At 47.3% G+C, this 18,211-nt stretch overlaps 2 protein-coding genes across 6 annotated transcripts in view; both read left to right on the top strand.

Moving 5' to 3' along the window:
* The window catches only part of DEPDC5 (DEP domain containing 5), a 44,224-nt gene extending 41,923 nt beyond the window's left edge, over positions 1–2,301 (top strand). For all 5 annotated transcript variants that reach the window (XM_018081905.2, XM_018081904.2, XM_029963320.1 and 2 more), the window contains 2 exons: positions 529–611; positions 1,497–2,301. In XM_018081905.2, coding sequence (XP_017937394.1) covers positions 529–611; positions 1,497–1,792 — 379 coding nt within the window. In that variant the 3' untranslated portion in view covers positions 1,793–2,301. The remainder of the gene's footprint in view (positions 1–528; positions 612–1,496) is intronic.
* Positions 2,302–2,403: 102 nt separating this feature from the next.
* Positions 2,404–14,597, top strand: ANHX (anomalous homeobox). The gene is made up of 8 exons (XM_029963321.1): positions 2,404–2,941; positions 3,798–4,065; positions 4,693–6,208; positions 6,682–6,814; positions 7,070–7,371; positions 8,024–8,171; positions 11,561–11,648; positions 13,542–14,597. Exons 3-8 carry the CDS (start codon positions 6,067–6,069, stop codon positions 13,632–13,634), a joined length of 906 nt encoding a protein of 301 aa, XP_029819181.1. The 5' UTR covers positions 2,404–2,941; positions 3,798–4,065; positions 4,693–6,066; the 3' UTR covers positions 13,635–14,597.
* Positions 14,598–18,211: the final 3,614 nt, after the last annotated feature.

The raw sequence follows: 18,211 nt of genomic DNA, 5'->3' as shown, positions 1-18,211 counted from the left end.
TTGTGACAGAGAAACTGCCTTCTTTAATGGACTTTAGCTTGGAAACCAGCTTTCATTAGTTTAGAAAGCAGCAGAGGAACAAGTATCCTACAAACAGCAGAGAACTGTCAGGTGAGCTGCTTGAATTCTGCGTGGGAGAATGCCCAGCATGAAAAAAAAATGATATTGCAGCTGGAAACATACCCAGGGAATGTCTGTCTTCTCTCCTTCTTCCCTCCCTCATATGCAGCTGCCCTGTTTTGTCAGAGGCTGCTCAGAGCTGCTGCTGCTCCTGTGTCCTGCACAGGCTGGGACAGGTCACAGGCTTTCACACTGTGCCTGGCAGGGCCAGAGAATACTTGGAGAAGCTCAGCTCTCTTCATCCCTTTTCCTCTTGCCTTCAGGCCATAAGAAGAGGGAGCTTTTGTCATAGTGGAAGGATTTTCCCTAGTGCCCCTGCCCTGGACTGAGGAATCCTACCTGGAGTGGCTCTTTTTATCTTTGTTGTTTTTTTTTTTTCCTTAATTCCTGTGGTCTCTCTTTCTTCAGATTTGGATTTGTGCAAGATAAATACTCAGCCTCTGCATTCAACTTCCCAGCAGAGAACAAGCCCCAGTATATCCATGTCACAGGTGAGAGATAATTGGGAGGCACTGGAGTGAGGAGGAGGTTTTTACAAACAAAAGAACCATTTTACCTGCAGTTTGTGTTTTGTGTCAGTGATGTTGGTCCTGTTTTGTCCCAAGCCAGATGACATGTAGGTGTGTCAGCCAAAACAAACCAGAAAACTGGAGGGGCAGTGGGAAAAGCACAAAGTGTTGCTGCTAGTCAGTGGTGCTGGTTTGAAATCTTGCTTTATGGTGTCTCTAAAACTTTTCTTTCTAGGAGATGGAGAAATTAAAAAAAAATAAGGCAGAGCTTATTCCAAGGTCAGTGTAAATAAATGTGTACCCAGAGGTTAGAAGGAGGAAAAGGTCTTGGGACAAGTCAGTGCTCTGTTCTTGTGCTTAAGGTCAGTTGTAGATGCATCTCTACCCATAGACACTGTGAGGGAGACAGATAAAACATTTAGGATCCACCTGCTTTCATTATTACTCTTCACAAATGTTGGTGGTCTGTCAGCACTTCTAACCAAGCTCCATGCATGGCAGATTGCAGTAGGATGGATCTACAGTGTTCCCAGCGGTTGCTGAGACATGAAAGCAATGACAGGAAGAGAGCTTTTGGAAAATTGCAGAAGAGAATGGCAACTGATGGGAAGTTAGAAAGATGGATCAGAGCCTACAGCTTTGCTTCCTTCCCTGCCTGCAGGGGAAAGGCAGACTGAGAGTGCTCTCTCCCAGTGTTGTAACACGCAGGAAGAAGCAGCGAAGGAGGAAAAATTGTATCCCATTTTCTCTTGCTGAAAGGCAATCAAATGACACTCAGGCCAGTTTCCTTTTCAGAATTTAATGAGCCAGCCCCCAGTTGCAGGGACTTGACTCTGCCTCAGACTGAAGCCCTCCTGTCTCCTCCAGGGACGGTGTTTCTGCAGCTGCCGTATTCCAAGCGGAAGTTCTCCTGTGGGCAGCAGCGGCGCCGGCGCAACTCCACCAGCTCCACCAACCAGAACATGTTCTGTGAGGAGCGGATCGGCTACAACTGGGCCTACAACACCATGCTCACCAAAACCTGGCGCTCCAGCGCCACCGGGGACGACAAGTTCGCCGACCGGCTGCTGAAGGACTTCACTGACTTCTGCTGGAACAAGGACAGCCGGCTGGTTCTCTTCTGGACTGACTGTCTGGACAAGATGCACGCCAGTGCTCCGTGAGATAGGGCTGCATTGGGTCTCTTAGGGAGACAGCTAAAGCTTTACCTTGTGGCAAGGATGTAGAAGTGAAGGATGAGTGAAAAGAGCCTCTCTGTTGGATTCATCTTGAGGCTCCAAGAGGACCTGAACAATATTGCTGTTGATATTCAACAGAATTTGATTAAGTGCTTGGAAAAAAAAGAATCTGAGCTCTTAGCTTGCCAATATCTATCCCCTGACTTCAGCTTGGTTTTAAGTAGCTGCAGTCCTTGATTGCCAAAACTTCAGTTAGAGCAGAGGTAAAGGAGGGAGAGAGTGCAAATGGTTTTCAAGGGCAGTTGGATTCAGCACAGTGTGGTGGTAGAGGCTTCCTGTCTGTGGAAATGATGGGTGCCCTTGGCATCTGCTGTGCCTGGCAGCAGCCTGCCCCTGCCTCTCCTGAGGTGTACCTGATTGTGTGAATATGTAAGATAAATGTGAGAGATGCTTGTTACATTTCATACATGTAAATAAGTAAAAATGCAGAAAAGCAAGTGCCCTGATGTTTTGTTGTAACTCCACAGACAGCAGTACAGAAAGAGTGAAAGAGAACAATTGCCAAGAGGAAGTACTGCTTCCTGTGCCCAGCTCCAAGTTCAGTGCTGAGTCTTTGTCTTTTAAGCATCCAGGACTTTGTCTCCAGCTCTGGATCTAGAACAGTGTCACACAGCAGGAGCAAGAAGCCAGTTACTGTCCTGCAAGGCCAGCACCAAAGCCTAAGGAGAAATCAAGGGCCACTGAACACAAAATACTGCTGAGAATAATGAGCAGATTTTTAGAATGTGTCTGCACGCAGCAAAAAGAAGGTGCCTGTGCTCAAGTATGTAGCCTTTGTCTTTGCACAGAAAGCTCCCACGTGGCCCAGGGCCTCTGCACGAGCTGCTTATTTAAGTGCAGATTTAGGGTGGGTTCACAACCCAGCCGTGCTGAGCGTGGGGGCTGCTGGCTCCTGCTGCGAGATGGTTCCTTTTGTTACCTGTCCTCGAGAAACTGGAGTCAGGGGAGGGTTGACACCTTCACAATGGTGTTCAGACCTGATTAAAGGAAAATAACCGCAGCTGCTTCAGTTTCTATCCCCCAGACGGCGCCTGGATGACTCATCTGTTTTGAGACGGCACCCACCCACAAAAGGTGGGTTTGAGCCTCGTGCCTCTTCATTCAGTTCCTAAATGTGTCAACATCATCAGTGCGTGTCTGAGCCCCATTAACGACTTAAAAATTGCTCTCTACTATGAAAGCAGCTTGCTGCCGTGTACTCTCCCCCACCGCACAATGAGCGGCGCCGTGCACGCGGTGGGTGCTCGGTCTGAGGGCTCCCGGGGCGGGGTCGGGGTGTGGGGCAGCCCTGGAGCCCCGCCTGGGCGGGGAACGAGCGGCGGCTCCTCACCTGATCCCGGAGGACGAGGGTGAGGGCCAGGACCGGCACCGGGCTGCAGCGCGTCCCTGCTCCTCCACCTCGCAGGTATTTAACAGCTTTTCCCGTTCTTGTCCGGCGGGGCTGGAGTTGGCCCAAGGATGGGGTGTCCCCAAGGGTACCGCGCCGGCCCCCTTTTCCCAGGAAAAAGGGTAAAAACCAGCCCCGACGATTGCTTACACTTTGCAGGAACTGCGACTGCCCCGGCCTGAGAAAGCGCCGTTTTGGAGAAAAACTAATTAGTTTCACCTGAATTTCACCGAACTACTCTGTTCGAGTAGTTTTAACCTCTAAGCTGTGGATGTAAAGCTTAGAGTCAGTCTCCGAGTTTCGGGGCAACTTTAATGTGTCTTTCTGAGCTCAGTTTTTTCAACTGCAAACTTGGTGTGGCTTTAGTTTTTTCAGGGCTGCTTTAGGCCTAGTTTTATTTAAAACATTTTAAGGTCCTCGGGCTGCTTTTAATAGCACAGCGAATTTCTTTCCTTTAAAAAAAAAAAAGACATACCATAGAAGCTAAAAATAGGAGATAATAGTTTTTATCTAACCACAACTTTGTGCATTTCATGGAAAAAGCTTCCAACAGGACATGAGGATGGAGCAGTTCATGGCCATGTTAAACAGGAATAAAAACAAGGATCCCCCACCCTCCAAGCTGCTGGATCTAGCAGGAGAGCTTTGCCGGGACCTCCAGAGCTCGCCCCCTAGTCTGGAGAAGCTGGTTGGGGCCATGATGGGATGCAAGCACAAGATGTATTTTCTCACTAACATCCACATTGTCCGGGCTTGCGTGTTCGTTCACATCCGTAATGGGCAGCATGACGCAGCCTGCAGCCTCCTGGAGGTAGGGATGTGTTCTTTGGTTCTTCATGGAGACAAAAAGCAGTATTGGAAAAACAGTAGTTAGAGCTGTTAGTGCAGAGGGACCCAAACTGCAGCACGTGGAGTGTTTCCAGCTGGCAGAAGGCAGTGGAAGGTGATATGTGTGCATTGGTTGACCTGAAACCCAGGATAAAGCCTTTGCTACAGGCAGTATTCATCAGCCAAGGGGAAGAAGGTAATTAGGTGATTATGGGGTTGGCTGTAGCAGGATTTTTGTTCTTTAATGTGGTGGTTCTTGGAGTTTTTCACAATCTTAGGACTCAGGACATAAATGTCTTGGGAAGCCCAAGATTAGAGTGCTTGTCAGGGTGGGAATGTATGAGGAAGGCTGGATGGTGCCACTCACGGTGAGGGATTTTGGCCTCTTGATCTGGTCATCTAGCCCTTTTCACCAGGGGAAAGGAAGGAATTAAGCAGGCAACTCCCTGTGTACATTAGAGAAGGTACAGGAGCCATATGCTCAGGTAATGTACCAGCTTTGTCAAACCAGTTGGAATCTGAGTAAATTTCTGTTGTTGCAGGTTTTCTCTTTTATAGGAAGTCTGACTGACTCTCGGGAAAGGTTTGTTTATACACTGTTTTGTTTTAGCACTGCAAGGCGGAAGAGAAGGAAGAACTGGTGCAACTTTGGCACGAGGTTCACTATCGGAGGGATATGGAGAGACACCACAGGGATTTTCTGACACCACTGCAGAAATTCCGTTGCAGGAAGAGGTACTGACTGCATCGTGGGGGGACCAACACTTTTTTCTCTGCTGTGGTTAGCAGAGGTAGGGGCTACAGATGCAAAGACTGGTGTTGCATGTCAAGATACTGCTTCTTGGAGCTGTTTTTTCTCTTGGTGTTTTGATCACTTGTGGCAATGTGGGAAAATTCCCATGAATGTCAATGATTCTCTTTGGGGTCTTTTTTAATCCTGTTTTCTCCTGTGTACAGGAATCCTCCACCTATTTCCCTTTGTCCTGAAGGTTTGAAGACAAGAAACCATCCAGAAGAAGTACGCCAGCACCTGTACAGGTTTGCTGCAGAGGTGACAGCAAACCCAGACAAGGAACAGAGGGTAGGGATATGTTACTTACAGTCAAGTCTCTTTGTCACAGAAAGCAGGACTCTGTCATCAGAAATCTGGAACTGGTGTTTTCAGAAGCCTCACTGGGGCTGGGAGTTCTTGTATTTGATCTTTCCCTAAAAGTTTCTTTAAAAAAATCATCAGGTTCATGCTAAGTAATTTCTCTTGCTGTGGACAGCAAGTTGAGGGCAACAAATTCCTCTCTGGGTTTTTAACAGTTCTAATTTTGTGGTGATTGAGCACAGGCAGTGAAACAGCCGTCACTCAGAAGAGCTCTATTACGGTGACAAATAGTTCTGTCTGACTGGACTGAGTTACAGCCTGTGGAAAATTGCACTTTGTTCACCAGAACGTGTTTTGTGCTGACTTATCACATCAGATTCACAGCATTTGAAAACACAACAGGCTGTGTTGATGTGTGCGTGGATCTACCTTCTTTGGACAGGGACAGATTTGTAATGGAAGTGATGTGTGAATTAATTCAGTAATCCTGGTTGATCACTGCCTTGGAAGGTGAGAGCTTCAGACTTTGGAGGCTGCCTCTGTGAAGGTGTTCTTCTGGGGGGTGAATGTGCTCTGGTGAGGGCACTATTTGGTGAGCAATATAATAGAGTGTGTGGTTTCCTTTAGCAAACAAATTGTCTGGGGGTGCAGGGTGGAATGTGTGTTTTCTGTCAGATCTGAGGACAGAGGTCAACAACTCTGAGTTGGGGTCCTCAATCGGATCCACAGAGACTTCTTGGAGATGTAGTGAGTAAACGTCTCTGGGTTTGAAAGCTCTTACTGGGCTGCTTTTGGAACTGAAGGGAAAAGCCTGATTATGTGGATGTGGTTTATTCTTTTCCCCTTAATTTCTCCCTACACCTGGGTTTGCAGGAGGAATTGGCTCGGGCCATGAACCTGCAGCCAGCTCAGGTCTATAACTGGTTTGCGAATTATCGGCGACGTCGAAAATCCTGCGTCCTTCCTATGGAACAGCACAACTCCTGTCCTGGGAGGGCTTGGCCTTCCCACGCAAAGGAGGAGCAGACTGCAGGTTTGTGTCTTCCTAATGGGCTTAGGATGTGGTCCAGAAAGCTGAAAATCAATTTGAAATTCCCTCAGGAAGGGAAGAAATTGCTTCTTGAGAACAGCATCTATACGCTGATGGATCAAGTGGGCGCTGGAGGACTCTGCTTCAGTGGAGTCCCTCGTTTTTTGGCCAGAGGCTGTGAGTCCATAGGAGCAGACACTCCTAAGGCCTGTGCAGGGACAGGTGAAAAGAGATGCCTGGCTCAGAAGGAGCACCAAATGAAAGCAAATACATGGGAGGCAGCAGGTTTTAGCTCTCAGGGATCAGGGCAGTACTCCCGGAAAAACCCCTATTTCCATGCCCCCCCACAGAATCTTAACCAAACTTCAGTCACAGGGAACAAGGGGGTCTTGCTGTATTTGGCAAATTAGACTTGTTTCATTGCCTTTTGGAGTAACCATTAGTGTTGTCTCACCTGCCTGGCCTGCACCTTTCAGGTGGATCTCATGCAGGCACTGGTTCTGAGCAAATGGAGATAACCCTCCGGCCCTGGGAGCCAAGGTGGGAGCAGTCAGCTGCAGATCTGATTGAGCCTCCCAGAGGAACGTATTTAGAGATGCTGGAATCCAGGTGATGTATGAAAAACACTTTATAAGTGACACTTCAGAGACAAAGCAACCTCTAAACATATTTGTGGAACTGAGTTTCGTGTCAGTTCTCAGGAGGCATCACTTAGGAGTCTTGACACCACAGATGGACATGGTCCATGCCCAGTCAGAGCAGTTGATCTCCCAGCTGTGGGAGGGCAGGATTCAAAGGTTTAGCTGGGGGTCCTCTCTTGGCAAAGCAGTGTGTCTGGCTGATTTATTTTCTCCATCATTACAGCTTTATGCAGAGCACTGAGGTGTATGAGGCAGGAACAAGCATGGCTTTGTTCTCCACTCCCAACACTCAACAACCTGTACCTTTCTGCCCCGAGGCTGTGCTGGAACCAGGACCCTGCTTTAGCCCTGCATGGCTGCAGCCCAGAGCAGCAGTGAGCAGTGCTGTGGCCAGCCCCCAGCTGGGGAGCTTGGTCCTGTACCCTTACAGGCCCCTTCCCATCCTGGATGAACACCTGGCCATGTGGCAGAGCCCTTGCAGCACCAGAGGAGTCTCTGGCTCTGTGTGGACCCCAGATATAGAAGGTTAGTAAAACTGCACCCAGACTGTTGACCTCAAGAGTTTCCAAACTTCTCTTTCCTTTGCTGTAAACACTCTTGCTCACTTTAGTGGCTTTCCAATGTCATGAGAAATGGGAGCGGGGCTTATTTTGAGCTTTGGAGTTCTGCCTCTATAGTAGTTCAATGAGAAAAAGCTGTTGATTTAAGGTATTGAAACAGACATTCTTACCTACTCTTTTGCCTAAACTGTAATTGCTTCCATAAGATAGTAGTGGATTCCTTTTAGTGTTTCCACTGGAAGAGTCCCTCCAGGTGTTGTCTGCTCCCCGTGTCCATTTTTAATGCCAGTTGTCCTTAAGAGATTGCTTGAGAAGAGGCTGGGAACTTCTTAACTGTGCCATGGTGCTCTTCAGGCACACATTCTCCCTTTCCTTTCTCCTTCCTGCTATTCTTTCTCTCTTCTTCTTCGTCTCCTTCCTGTCCAGTCTTGTTCAGCATTCCCACCATCTCTTTTCTTCCCCCTGTTCTTCAGAATGGCCTTGGTAGGTGTACAGAACAGAAAGGGCTGTGAGTGCCATTCCCCCAGCCTGTGGTGAACGTGGAGCAAGGAGAGAAGGAATAACTGGGTCCCGTTATCTGTCTGTGTACTTGTGTTTAATACAAGCATTTATTTCAGCAGGTATCAGAGTTCCCTTGAGCAGAGTCCCTCAAGGTGGCTCTATTGAAGGCAGTCCAGGAAGAATCATTCAGCAGTCAGATTTAGAGGTTGAAAGCTTCATCCTTAGAGAAGGACAGCTAGGGACCCTGGAATCTATTCCCCACAGGTAAAGAGAGGGAAAGCACAGGGCTGCTTAAAGGCAGGAATAACAATGCTGTGGGTGTAGCCCTCTCTTGAGACACTGTTAAAGAGGGTTGCAGAAAGAGTATAGATGCATCTCATTCCCAGGGCCTGATTCTCCTTGTGTCCATCCTATTTTGCAGGTATTTATATCTGTGCACTGGAAATGTGTAAGTGTATATGTGTGTGTGTGTGTGTGGCACAAAGGGGATTTGGAACCAGCTGAATCAGGAAAGACATTAACCCCTCTTTTTAAAGCAGGTCCAGCTTCTGAGCTATTTGCTTGTTTTTGGCAGAAAATCATAACCTATACTGATCCAGTGAGAGCTGATTCTGTGGGCTGGGTTGGTAGGGCCTGTACTTAATCCCAAAATAGTTTTTGTAGCTTCACAACCCCATGACAAGATTATTCCATAGGGCAAGCTTTCCAAATTGGAAGACAGAAAGGCACTGTTCTATCTTTCTGTTTTCCACCTGTAACAACTGTTTCAGAATTCAGATTTTCTCTGAAACTTAAGATAAATTCAGAGAATGCAAAACAACAAAAATTCGTGCCATTTTCCATATGTTATACAACTTGCATCAAGTTACATAAAAATAAACACTGCCAAAGAGATATTATGAGCTTCCTTCACTTTACTGATCTGCAAGACTGAGCAGGAGCAGCAGCCCCATTTCACAACCCATCTGTTGACACTGTCCAGCATTTGTGCTATAGCACTACACTGTCAATATGGCAAAAAAGCAGGTAGAAGGAGCTTATTCCCACTTTATGGAGGAGGAAGCAGAGGCACAGAAAGCTTTGTGACTTGTCAAACAACAAGGGAAGGCAGTGATTCACTGGAGATAAAGATCAGTGAGGTTTTGGCCCCCTTTCCCTGCTAAAAACATTTCTGCCTTTTACCCCTGTTTCCCAGTTGGCTTTGTGCCTCGTTCACAGTCCTGTCAGACTGCTCTGAATTGCTGGGGAGAACCCAGGTCTGGGCATTGTAAAACTCAGTCTGTGTTTTAGGATTTGCAGTTTTAAACAGTGGCGAAAGATCATGAAAGATCAGCAAGGGTTGCTGGCAATATTTTGGCTGGATTTAAAATTGCATGTTCTGACTCTGGAGTGAGCTCATGTTTATTTTTAAAATATGTGCTGCCAGTAGGAGAAATCTATGGTGGATGTCTCCTTGTTGGATATGTCAGTTGTGCCAGGAATCCACACACCCTTTATCTTATTCCTGTCAGGGGTGGGACTTGCTGCTTCATTGGCACCTTTGGGGGAGGATATATTATTTGAACTCTGTTTGTAAACCCTATTCATTGCCCTGGTCCAGCTCTGCCCAGAAGCTTGAACTCCCCAAAATACCATGAATGCTATGGAACATCAATGTTTTTTAGAAGTGAGTGGCGCTCAGGCTGCAGCTTCAGCAATTTCATTTTGCTCTCTGGGGAGCCAGGAGACCTCGTGTGGGTGATCTTGGGTAAGATCACTGCTCACTGAGTGGCAGTGAGTGAGGATCACCTGTGTTATCAGCCAGAGCCCTCTCACAGAGTTACTGATTGGAGAGGAGTTCTGTGTCACCAGAGTCCTCCTGAGCAGTCACGTTGCAATGAGCATCACTCATCTGGGAGCTCTGAGCAACAGCTCAAACTGGAAGAGTCAAATGAGTGTTGTTGTCCTGGAAAGACAGGGCAGTGAAGTTATCCCAGCTTTACACATGAGAGTAGTGCACAGAGAAGGAAACTATTTAGCCAAGGTCACCCATCTGGAGTGGACTCAGTGTTATGCCTCGCCAGCACCTGTGACTCCCTGCTTCCTGAGTGCAGGGATAGAGCTACAAGTCAGCCAAAGGACCCTTCATCTGCTTGTCTCATTTTTAAAGGTGCTCACCTGGAAAGGACTTGGCCTGAAAGCTTATTAGAACAACTCCTGTTGGTTTCTTTCATGGGCTTTTTACAGCCAGTCCTACGCACTTGGGCTGTATCCAAACCTCTTCTGATCTACAGGGCTGTGAGGTGGGAGTGTGAGAGGGAACCAGGCTGGGAACTGACTGTCTCCATCTGCTTCTGCTGCCTGAGAGGAAACTTTGATCCAGCTAGTGGACTGGAAGTCCCTGTGGGACACCAAGCAGATGCTCACCTTTACAGGGAGTGGTGGTACATCTTGTTCACTCTGCAAGCCAGGCCAGGTGGAATGTAGCCCAGCTAATGGTTCATGCAGAGTGGAACCCTCGTGCTCCCATTTCAAACAGAAAAGCACCCTGAGCTCTGTGGGGCAAGGCTTTCTGCATTTCTGAGCCAGCATATTGATCTAGAAAATGTCAATGCTGGGACGGCCGTGGCAGCTCACAGCTTCTGCCTGGGTTTTTGGGATCCCAGCTTGGAGTGCCAGGAATCCTCCTGCTGTTAGGCTCTCCCTCTGGATAACCCAGCACCCTGACACTGGCAGGCAGCACTTTCCGAGCCCACAAACGGGGGCTACTTTGTGGCAGTTGTGTAACTGAACGGCAGGACTGGTTGCTACGGGCGCTGTGCCTGTCGGTGTAAGTGGGCTGAGAAAAGGGATGAGACATTCCTGGTGGGGGTGGGGAGTGGGAGAGGGAGTTGAATCCATTTGTCATTAGGAAATGTGCCTGAAAGCAGCTCCAGCAGAGGAGTTCCCTGATGGCTGCAGCCTGGGGGGCTTTCTGAGGAAGGGCAGTTTGACACCTGCACTGTTGGTTCTCCTTTTTTCCTGTGCTCTACTAGTGGGCACCTCTTGTCTGGGCCTGTATGGACACTCATGCCCTGGGCTATTCCAGCTGGTGGTATGGGCAGTGTTGTTGCATTAGAAATACCTTAGAGTTGGTGATGATGGGAAAGAACATCAAATTTTCGAGTACCCAGTGTCTGCTACTTGACCCAGTGCCCGCAGACTGATCTCTTGAGGCAGAGACCCCAGGAGAATGGGGATCCGGTCCTCAGACTCCACTGGTGGCCTTGAAAAGCTGTAGTAGTATCATAGCCAATGTTGTGACTGTGTCTAAAACCACGTGTTTATCTGTTTTGACTCTTAAGATCTCTGTTTTTAAAATATGTTCCAGGAGAGAGACTTTTTAGTAGATACCTCCTTGATTATGGAGAGCATTTTGGGGGCAGAAGGAAAGTTGCAAATTGAACTGTCATTCCCTGATCCTGCTCCTGGTCAGGCCTGTCATCCCACTGCAGAATCTGTATTCTCAGGCCATAACAATTTGGAGAAATGGGGCAGATGTGGAGACAACTAAGCAGAACTCTATTAAATTAATAGTCTTGCCAACAAACCCCTCTTGTCCTGCTGAAAAGTATTACAGTAAGTGGCAAGTAGAGCATAAATACAAATGCACTTGTATATGGGTTTTTTTGCAGTTCCTGTCAGACTGTGTTTGACAAGCCTCAGTGCCCACCTGTTTCTGCACCCTGCATGGAAGAAAGCCAAGCCTTGGGACAAAGCCAGGTAAGAGAACACACCTAATGCTCAGAGAAAGGAGCTCAGCCCTGTACACACTATCCCCTGCAGCTCTATCACAGGAGATGTGAAATCTCCTATCATATTTAATATGAAACATGTTTGATCTAAGCATACCTGTAGGTACCCAGTTCAGAGCAAGCTGGGCATTCCCTGGGTAACATCCAGCAGATACTGGATGAGGAGTGGTGGTTTTGCCGTTTTTCTTTTTCCCACTTGAATTGTTTATCAGACCCTAATTTTATTAAATGTGTCATTGAAGTGGTGGCCAAAGGAACCTGTGCAGATCCAAAGTGCCATTTAAATTTGGAGTCATGGAGGGCTCACCTGGCATGCTGGCTGCTTGAGGGTCCTCCCCTCTGAGGGGTTCTGCACAATCTGATTCTGCTCTCTCAGACCTCTTGAAATGTTTCATGTAATTTTCATTTCCAGGCCTGTGTTATTGTTGAGGAAAGGGGATTTTGCACTGTTCTGAGATGGCTGATAGCAGTATACAGGGCAGTGTGAGGATAAAAGAAGTTACTTCCATGCTGTGGATGCAGTCTGCATACCTTCTGAGGGTGGTTTTAAGGCAGTAGAGAAGAGAAGTTGGAAATCTGGTGCTTTCAGAGGGACGAGGGCACATCTCTGAATTAAATCTTTCCTAAAAATAGGACCCAAGAAAGCCCTCTAAGGTGTACATTTAGCTATTTTTTGGCTCCATGTGTGTTGGTCTAACAATCAGCATCCATTGCTATTTCCCTTGCAGTGTAAACTGCTGGAGAAAACCTTTTTAAAGAGATTATGAAAAGCAGGAGCCCATATCTGCTGGCCTCATTATGGGAAGTGGTTGCAGCTCTGAGGGCAGTAACAGAACCTCTTTTGAGCTTCTGAAAGCATCAATATAAAGATCTGTATCTTGGAAAGTGGTCTTTTTACCAGCCATAATGTAAGCCAGATGAGAAGGAAAGCTTTGGGCATTAATAATGAATGAGCCTTTTCTAAGATTTCCAGAGCATGCAGTCTCTGTAGGTAGTTTTCATCTTGCTGTTCTGCATTCCTGCACTGATTTTGCAGTGGTGTAGAAACATGACACTCAGTGCAATGTGGGCTGGGGAGCAAGAGACCAAGTGATGCCTGCAGATGTCAAAGGGGACATCTTCAAATCTTTGTAATAATTGCTCAGTTCAGGAATTCAGATGAGCAATTTTTGCATATTTTAATGAGTGCTCTAGGAAAAGGCAGAGCTGGAATGGGTAAATGATTTTACAGCATTCTACAGACTTCCTGGGCACTTTGCTTCTTGCTGAATCAAATGGCTCTGGGCTTGTGGCAGGGATGGGCAGATCTTTGGTTCCTATGGCTGAACCACAGGGGTGCAGATGGACACTTCCTTTTGTCCACACATAACTCGATTTGCTTTTTGTATGTCATGCATACCATCAGAACCAAAATGAGAGTAAAACAAAAGCTAAAAACCCAAAAATTTAATTCATTTTGGAGACATTCCTTTCCCTTCCTGAGCAGAGCACCCTTGTTCAGGTGATCACTCCCTTTATTATTTCATCCTGGTCTTACCTTCTGTCAGTTACTGGCTTTTACAGGAGCCAATGCCTTGGGGCAAAGGGAAGGGAATTGCTCTGCTCTGCATTACTGAGAGTTGGATTGTGCACTGATTGTACTTGTCACTGTTACACCATGTCCTGCACAGATGGATCACTCTGCCTGAGCTTAGAGGGGAACAAGGCCTTTGTCCCTCCGTGCACAGAGCCCTCAGCACTGACATTCCCTCCCATCACACACCTTGTGCTGCTGTCTGGCTGCCCAGAGGAGCTCTCCCACCATAAGCAACCGTGTCAAAAATCATATGGTGAGGTTTTGATTCCTTCCTGTGTCTTTCAGGTCCTGGAGGATCCAGCTGGTGACCCGTTAAGCAGCGACACGTTCTGGGCAGCGTACCTGCTCTTTGAATTGTCTGCCAGGGGACAGATGTGACCTGCCTGCAGAGACACTCGGGGTGGGCTGCGCGTCCCCAGGAAACGCCCCATCGATGCCTATTTTTTCCTCTTGTATTTTTTTATAAATGAATCAGGAGTTTGACAAGGGGATGAATAAGAGTGAGGGAGAAGGATTGGAGGCGTTTTCAAGTGGTTACGAAGTTTGGTTTACTTACAGTTTTATTAAGAATTTTGCAAAGGATAGAAGAAGCACTGTGGACTGTAGGTTTTTACTGGAGCAGTCTGAAGCTGTAGTGTAGATGCTAAAATTACCAAGGCACTTATTCTGTGGCAGTTACATGGATTATCCATAGTACTGGTGAGATCAGAGTCCTTCACTGCATCATGAAGGTAAATTAAGCTCCTCTACTTTAAAGGAGTAAAATTTAGTTATATTGCCTTACAGTGGATATTGAATAACTTTTTCTCAGTTCTGGAAAACAAGGTGTCAGCTAAGTGCTGGTAAAATACAGCTGTTTCTTATCCCTGCTTTCCTGTTGTGCTGCAGGGTGTAACTTCTGGAAAGTTCCATGTTCCGTAGTGCCACAGATGACACAAACTGGAGCATGGCAGAAATTTCAGTGCTGAAGCTCTGGCAGGAATGGGGGAGGTCATACCATGGTTTTGGTGTTTAATACCAAGAAGTAGCAAGGTGCAGGTTTAAAGCTAATCCTGCAAGTCATGGGGAGTGGTCTTTTGGGTATTTTCCCTTTAGGGTATTTTTTGCAGTGTTACTGTGGGGGTTTAAATCTGTGTTGGAGAAGGGGTCATCTTTGCCAAACCTCCAGCCTGGAGATACACGGAGGAGATACTTCCCTTACCTTTTGTTACAAAGTTAGCAAATAAAGGTTGTCAATTACTGTTTCTCCAGGGTTCCTTTTTCAAGGTAGGGGTATGAAGTGATAAATGTCACATGACAGTTATGTATTAAAACCCAGCACCAGCTGCCCTGGGAACACTTGTGTGTGTTGAGACCCTCATGTCTCCCTTATTTTGGTGGCTCTCACTTGGAATGCCCATTTCTTACTGGGCATTACTACGCTTGGAAGGGTCACGCACATGTTACTGTTTATTGCCCTCAACAGCAGGGCCAGGTCTGTACGACTCTCCCAGCCCCCGGTGAGGGACGGGCCCGCCCCGCCCTCACAGCCCCGCGCCACCACCGCCCGCCCTCCTCCGCTCGGGGCCTTCCCGCCGCCGCTGCCGGCCTCGCCATTGGCCCGCGGGACCGGTAGCAACAAGCGACAGAGGGTATATCCTGCGCGCCCTGATTGCCGCCGCCTCCGCCGCAGCCATAGCAACAGCGGGGCGCGAGCGGGGCGCGGCGGGGCGGGGGGCCGGGGCTGAGGGGGCGCGAGGAGCCTTGAGGGGGCGCGAGGAAGCCCTGAGGGGGGCGGAGGAGGCCCTGCAGGGGGCGCGATGGAGCCCTGAGGGGCGGGCGGCCCTCGGGCACCGCCATCGCGGGCACCGCGGGCACAGGTGCCGCCGTCACGGCCACGCCGCGTGGAAAACTGTTCTCCAGGCGTTGGCACTGTCGTTCCTGCGACCTGAGGTGGAAAGGAGGCAGGACACAGTCAGGGACGCGGCTGCACGCAGAGGCAGTGGCCCCATAGCAAAATTCACACTGGATTCTTGATAGACTGTTGTCCGAGATCCCAAATAAGGTACTTTATTCTTCACCACTACTGGTATGACATGTCACTAGGATTACTATGATTTACTTAGTCAGTGGTATGTGATACATGTGGGTGATAACACTTCCCTACTGTTGAAGATGTATTGGAGTGAAGAGGAATGATGCCTTTCTTACAGTGAGATGTATTTTCAGTTCTTTTCAAATATTTAGTGCTGTTCCCTGTCAAGGAAAAGAATAAGATTAACATTGTGTGTGTGTATAGAAATTTTAGGTACCTATCATTCTAAATAGATTATTTTCTAATAAGCCATGCTAGGCAATGCAGGTACTTTGGGTTTGGATATAAATGACCTTTGTTCTACCACCTTAACAATACCAGTGTCCTAAGGCCTTGTAAGTTTTTTTAATAGTTCAAGAACACTATTGTTTTGACTTTTTAGTTAAAAAGAAGACACTCAGTTCAGCAGAATTTCTCAGGAGTGCTACAACAACAAGTCTCTTCCAAACTTAAATCTGAAAAAGAATTTTCAGCTAAAGCCAAATTAAAGCCTTTTCTCTCACACTTAATGAATTTCATTTCCAGATTTGGCACAGTTGTCCTCTGGAGGAAAACTGAATTTTCTAGGTCATTTCCCAGGTGAAATAACTTATTACTTTTCTGTAAATTTGTTAGACAATTCAAAGCTTGATATATGAAATTGAGCAAATTAAAAGTATTTCTCTTTAAGAGATGTAAAGTCAAGTGGTTAAAGTACAGTGTGTTCTGGCCCACTATTGTCTCATGTCACCTGGATGTTGAACCTGCACAAAACACTTTTGAGGAGCTAATTGCATTTGGACAGGAATTTGCAAGCAGGTGATCTCACTGGATTTGAACACGCTGAGTTACAGGTGAGCAGAGTTCAGAGGTGGGCTCTTCTTCCCCATCCCTGAGCCAGAAGAGAGGGGCTGCCTGGCCCTGCAGTGGAGGAAGAGAACAAGTGAATCTCTGCTGAATGCCAGTGCTGCTGTTGTCCTTCTCTGCCTGTGCTGCTGGGTGGAGTTAGTCTTTGAAGGAGAGCCCAGTGGAGTTCTTTCCGTTGTGTTCACACTGGGGTAGCATTTGAATTGTTCAGTTTGTGCCTTACCTCGTTCTGGTTTTCTAGCTGTGATTTGCGTCCCTGTCATGTTCTGCTTTCCCTGTCCTACCATTTGGAACAAGCTCTGTGTTTATACTGTTCTTCACTGGAGCTGTACTTGGAAGCACTCTGAGCACGTGGCTGACCTGCCCTGAGCTGAATGTGCTGTACCTGCTGTTGTCATTCCTCCTCCTCCACATGGCATGGCCTAGCAAAGGAAGGAGCTTGCCCTAGATACAAAAAAAAAGAAGCCATTTTTATCCTAAAATGCATATAAGGGCCCAAAGAACAGTACCTATATGTGTTGATGGGTCACAGAAAGGGGATGGAAATCTAGGAGGACTTTCTGTTACCTGGCTGTCCCTGAGGCGAGGGGGACACTTTCCCAATAGTCAGGTATCCATGTTTTCCACACTGCTGCCAGAGGCAGCTTTCCTCTTGGCAGTTCAGCAGACAGCCCTAAGCCTGGCAAGGCCAGAAACCAAGCTTTTGCCTGTCAGTGGTTCTGTGCTGGAAGTGGGGTGTGCAAGTGGCCTGCATGGCAGCTGCCATGAAAAACTTCCCTGAACTAATCCCAGCATGACATGAGCAGCAGCTTTCCCTGCCTCTAGTCCCAGTGGCAATTCTGCTGTCACAGTCACTGAATGGGTGTGTCCACGGCCCACTCAGGACAAATGCTGGGAGCTAAAGCTTCAAGGCCAGTGTTTCCAGGCAGGCTCCTGTTCTGGATGCCTGGCTCACCTTGCTTGGGGCCTCATTTTCAGAGGAAACGAGCACTTACATAGTGACTCAAGTAGGGCACCCAGAATAAGAGGCCACTTTTGAAAGTGTTGGCAAAGGCATTTTGTTTTATCTCTGCACTTCACCAGTCTTATCCCCAAAGTCTTTCATGTTATGTTCTGCAGTGAAAGGTCATTGTTTTGGATCAATCGTTTTCAGTGGGATTTAATCCAGTTCTGTGTCAAACTAATCCACTTTGGTAAAGGTTGAAGAGCAGTAAAAATTCATTTGTTAAGACAGGTCTGGGTTTATTTTTTAAATGTGGCTGTTGATGCTGAGTCCTTAATTGTGTATGCCCAGCATGAAGCGTCTTTGGAGTGGTTCCTAAAATGATGGACATCTAAATTCTGATCTTATCTGTGGCCTGCAAATGCTCAGGACTTTTGAAAAACCCTGAGATCTAGTGGGATTGATTTTTTTTTTTGGTGTTCATTTTGTTTTTTTACTTTCAGTATTTGCTTAACAGAGGTTGGGGTTTTTTTCTCTTACCTGTAGAGCCTCTTTTCAAAATGGTGCTCTGGTGGCAGCTGCTGATAAGCAGGCTTGTTCATGTTTTCCTGTTGGAGTTTGTGAATTCTGGTTACTTTCCCTTCATTACATAAAGAGTAAAACCACATTTCTCTCTGGGCAGGACTAGCAAACTGTGGTCTGAAGCAGCTCATGAGGGGTTAAAGCTGCTTTCAATTAGCTACCTTGTCCTCACCACTTAAAGAACCCCCCCAACTGAGCATGCTTGACAACCTCCTGTGCATATCCCTGAATCATTCTGGCAAGGAAAAACTGCCATAATCTTTTATTCAGACATAGTGCTGCTTCCTCAGTGGACTCTGAAATGAGCAGGCGCTTGAAAATAGCCCCTTTCACCAGAGAGTTCTGGGGATTTATCAACTCATATCTGCACAGCATTTTGGACATGCAAAAGGCTACTGTGTGTGAATGCTGAATGATATGAAAAATACTGCAGTGATCCCAAATAGGCTTATGGGTACAGACCTGCCCTTTCCCATGAGGGGGCAAGAGCTTCGCAGGTTTTGTACAAGT

Source organism: Manacus vitellinus, unplaced genomic scaffold (genome assembly GCF_001715985.3).
Source record: "Manacus vitellinus isolate BGI_N305 unplaced genomic scaffold, ASM171598v3 scaffold_58_pilon, whole genome shotgun sequence".
Taxonomy (NCBI): Eukaryota; Metazoa; Chordata; class Aves; order Passeriformes; family Pipridae; genus Manacus; species Manacus vitellinus.
Note: the sequence above shows the minus strand (reverse complement) of the source record. Positions and strands in the feature narration are given on the sequence as shown.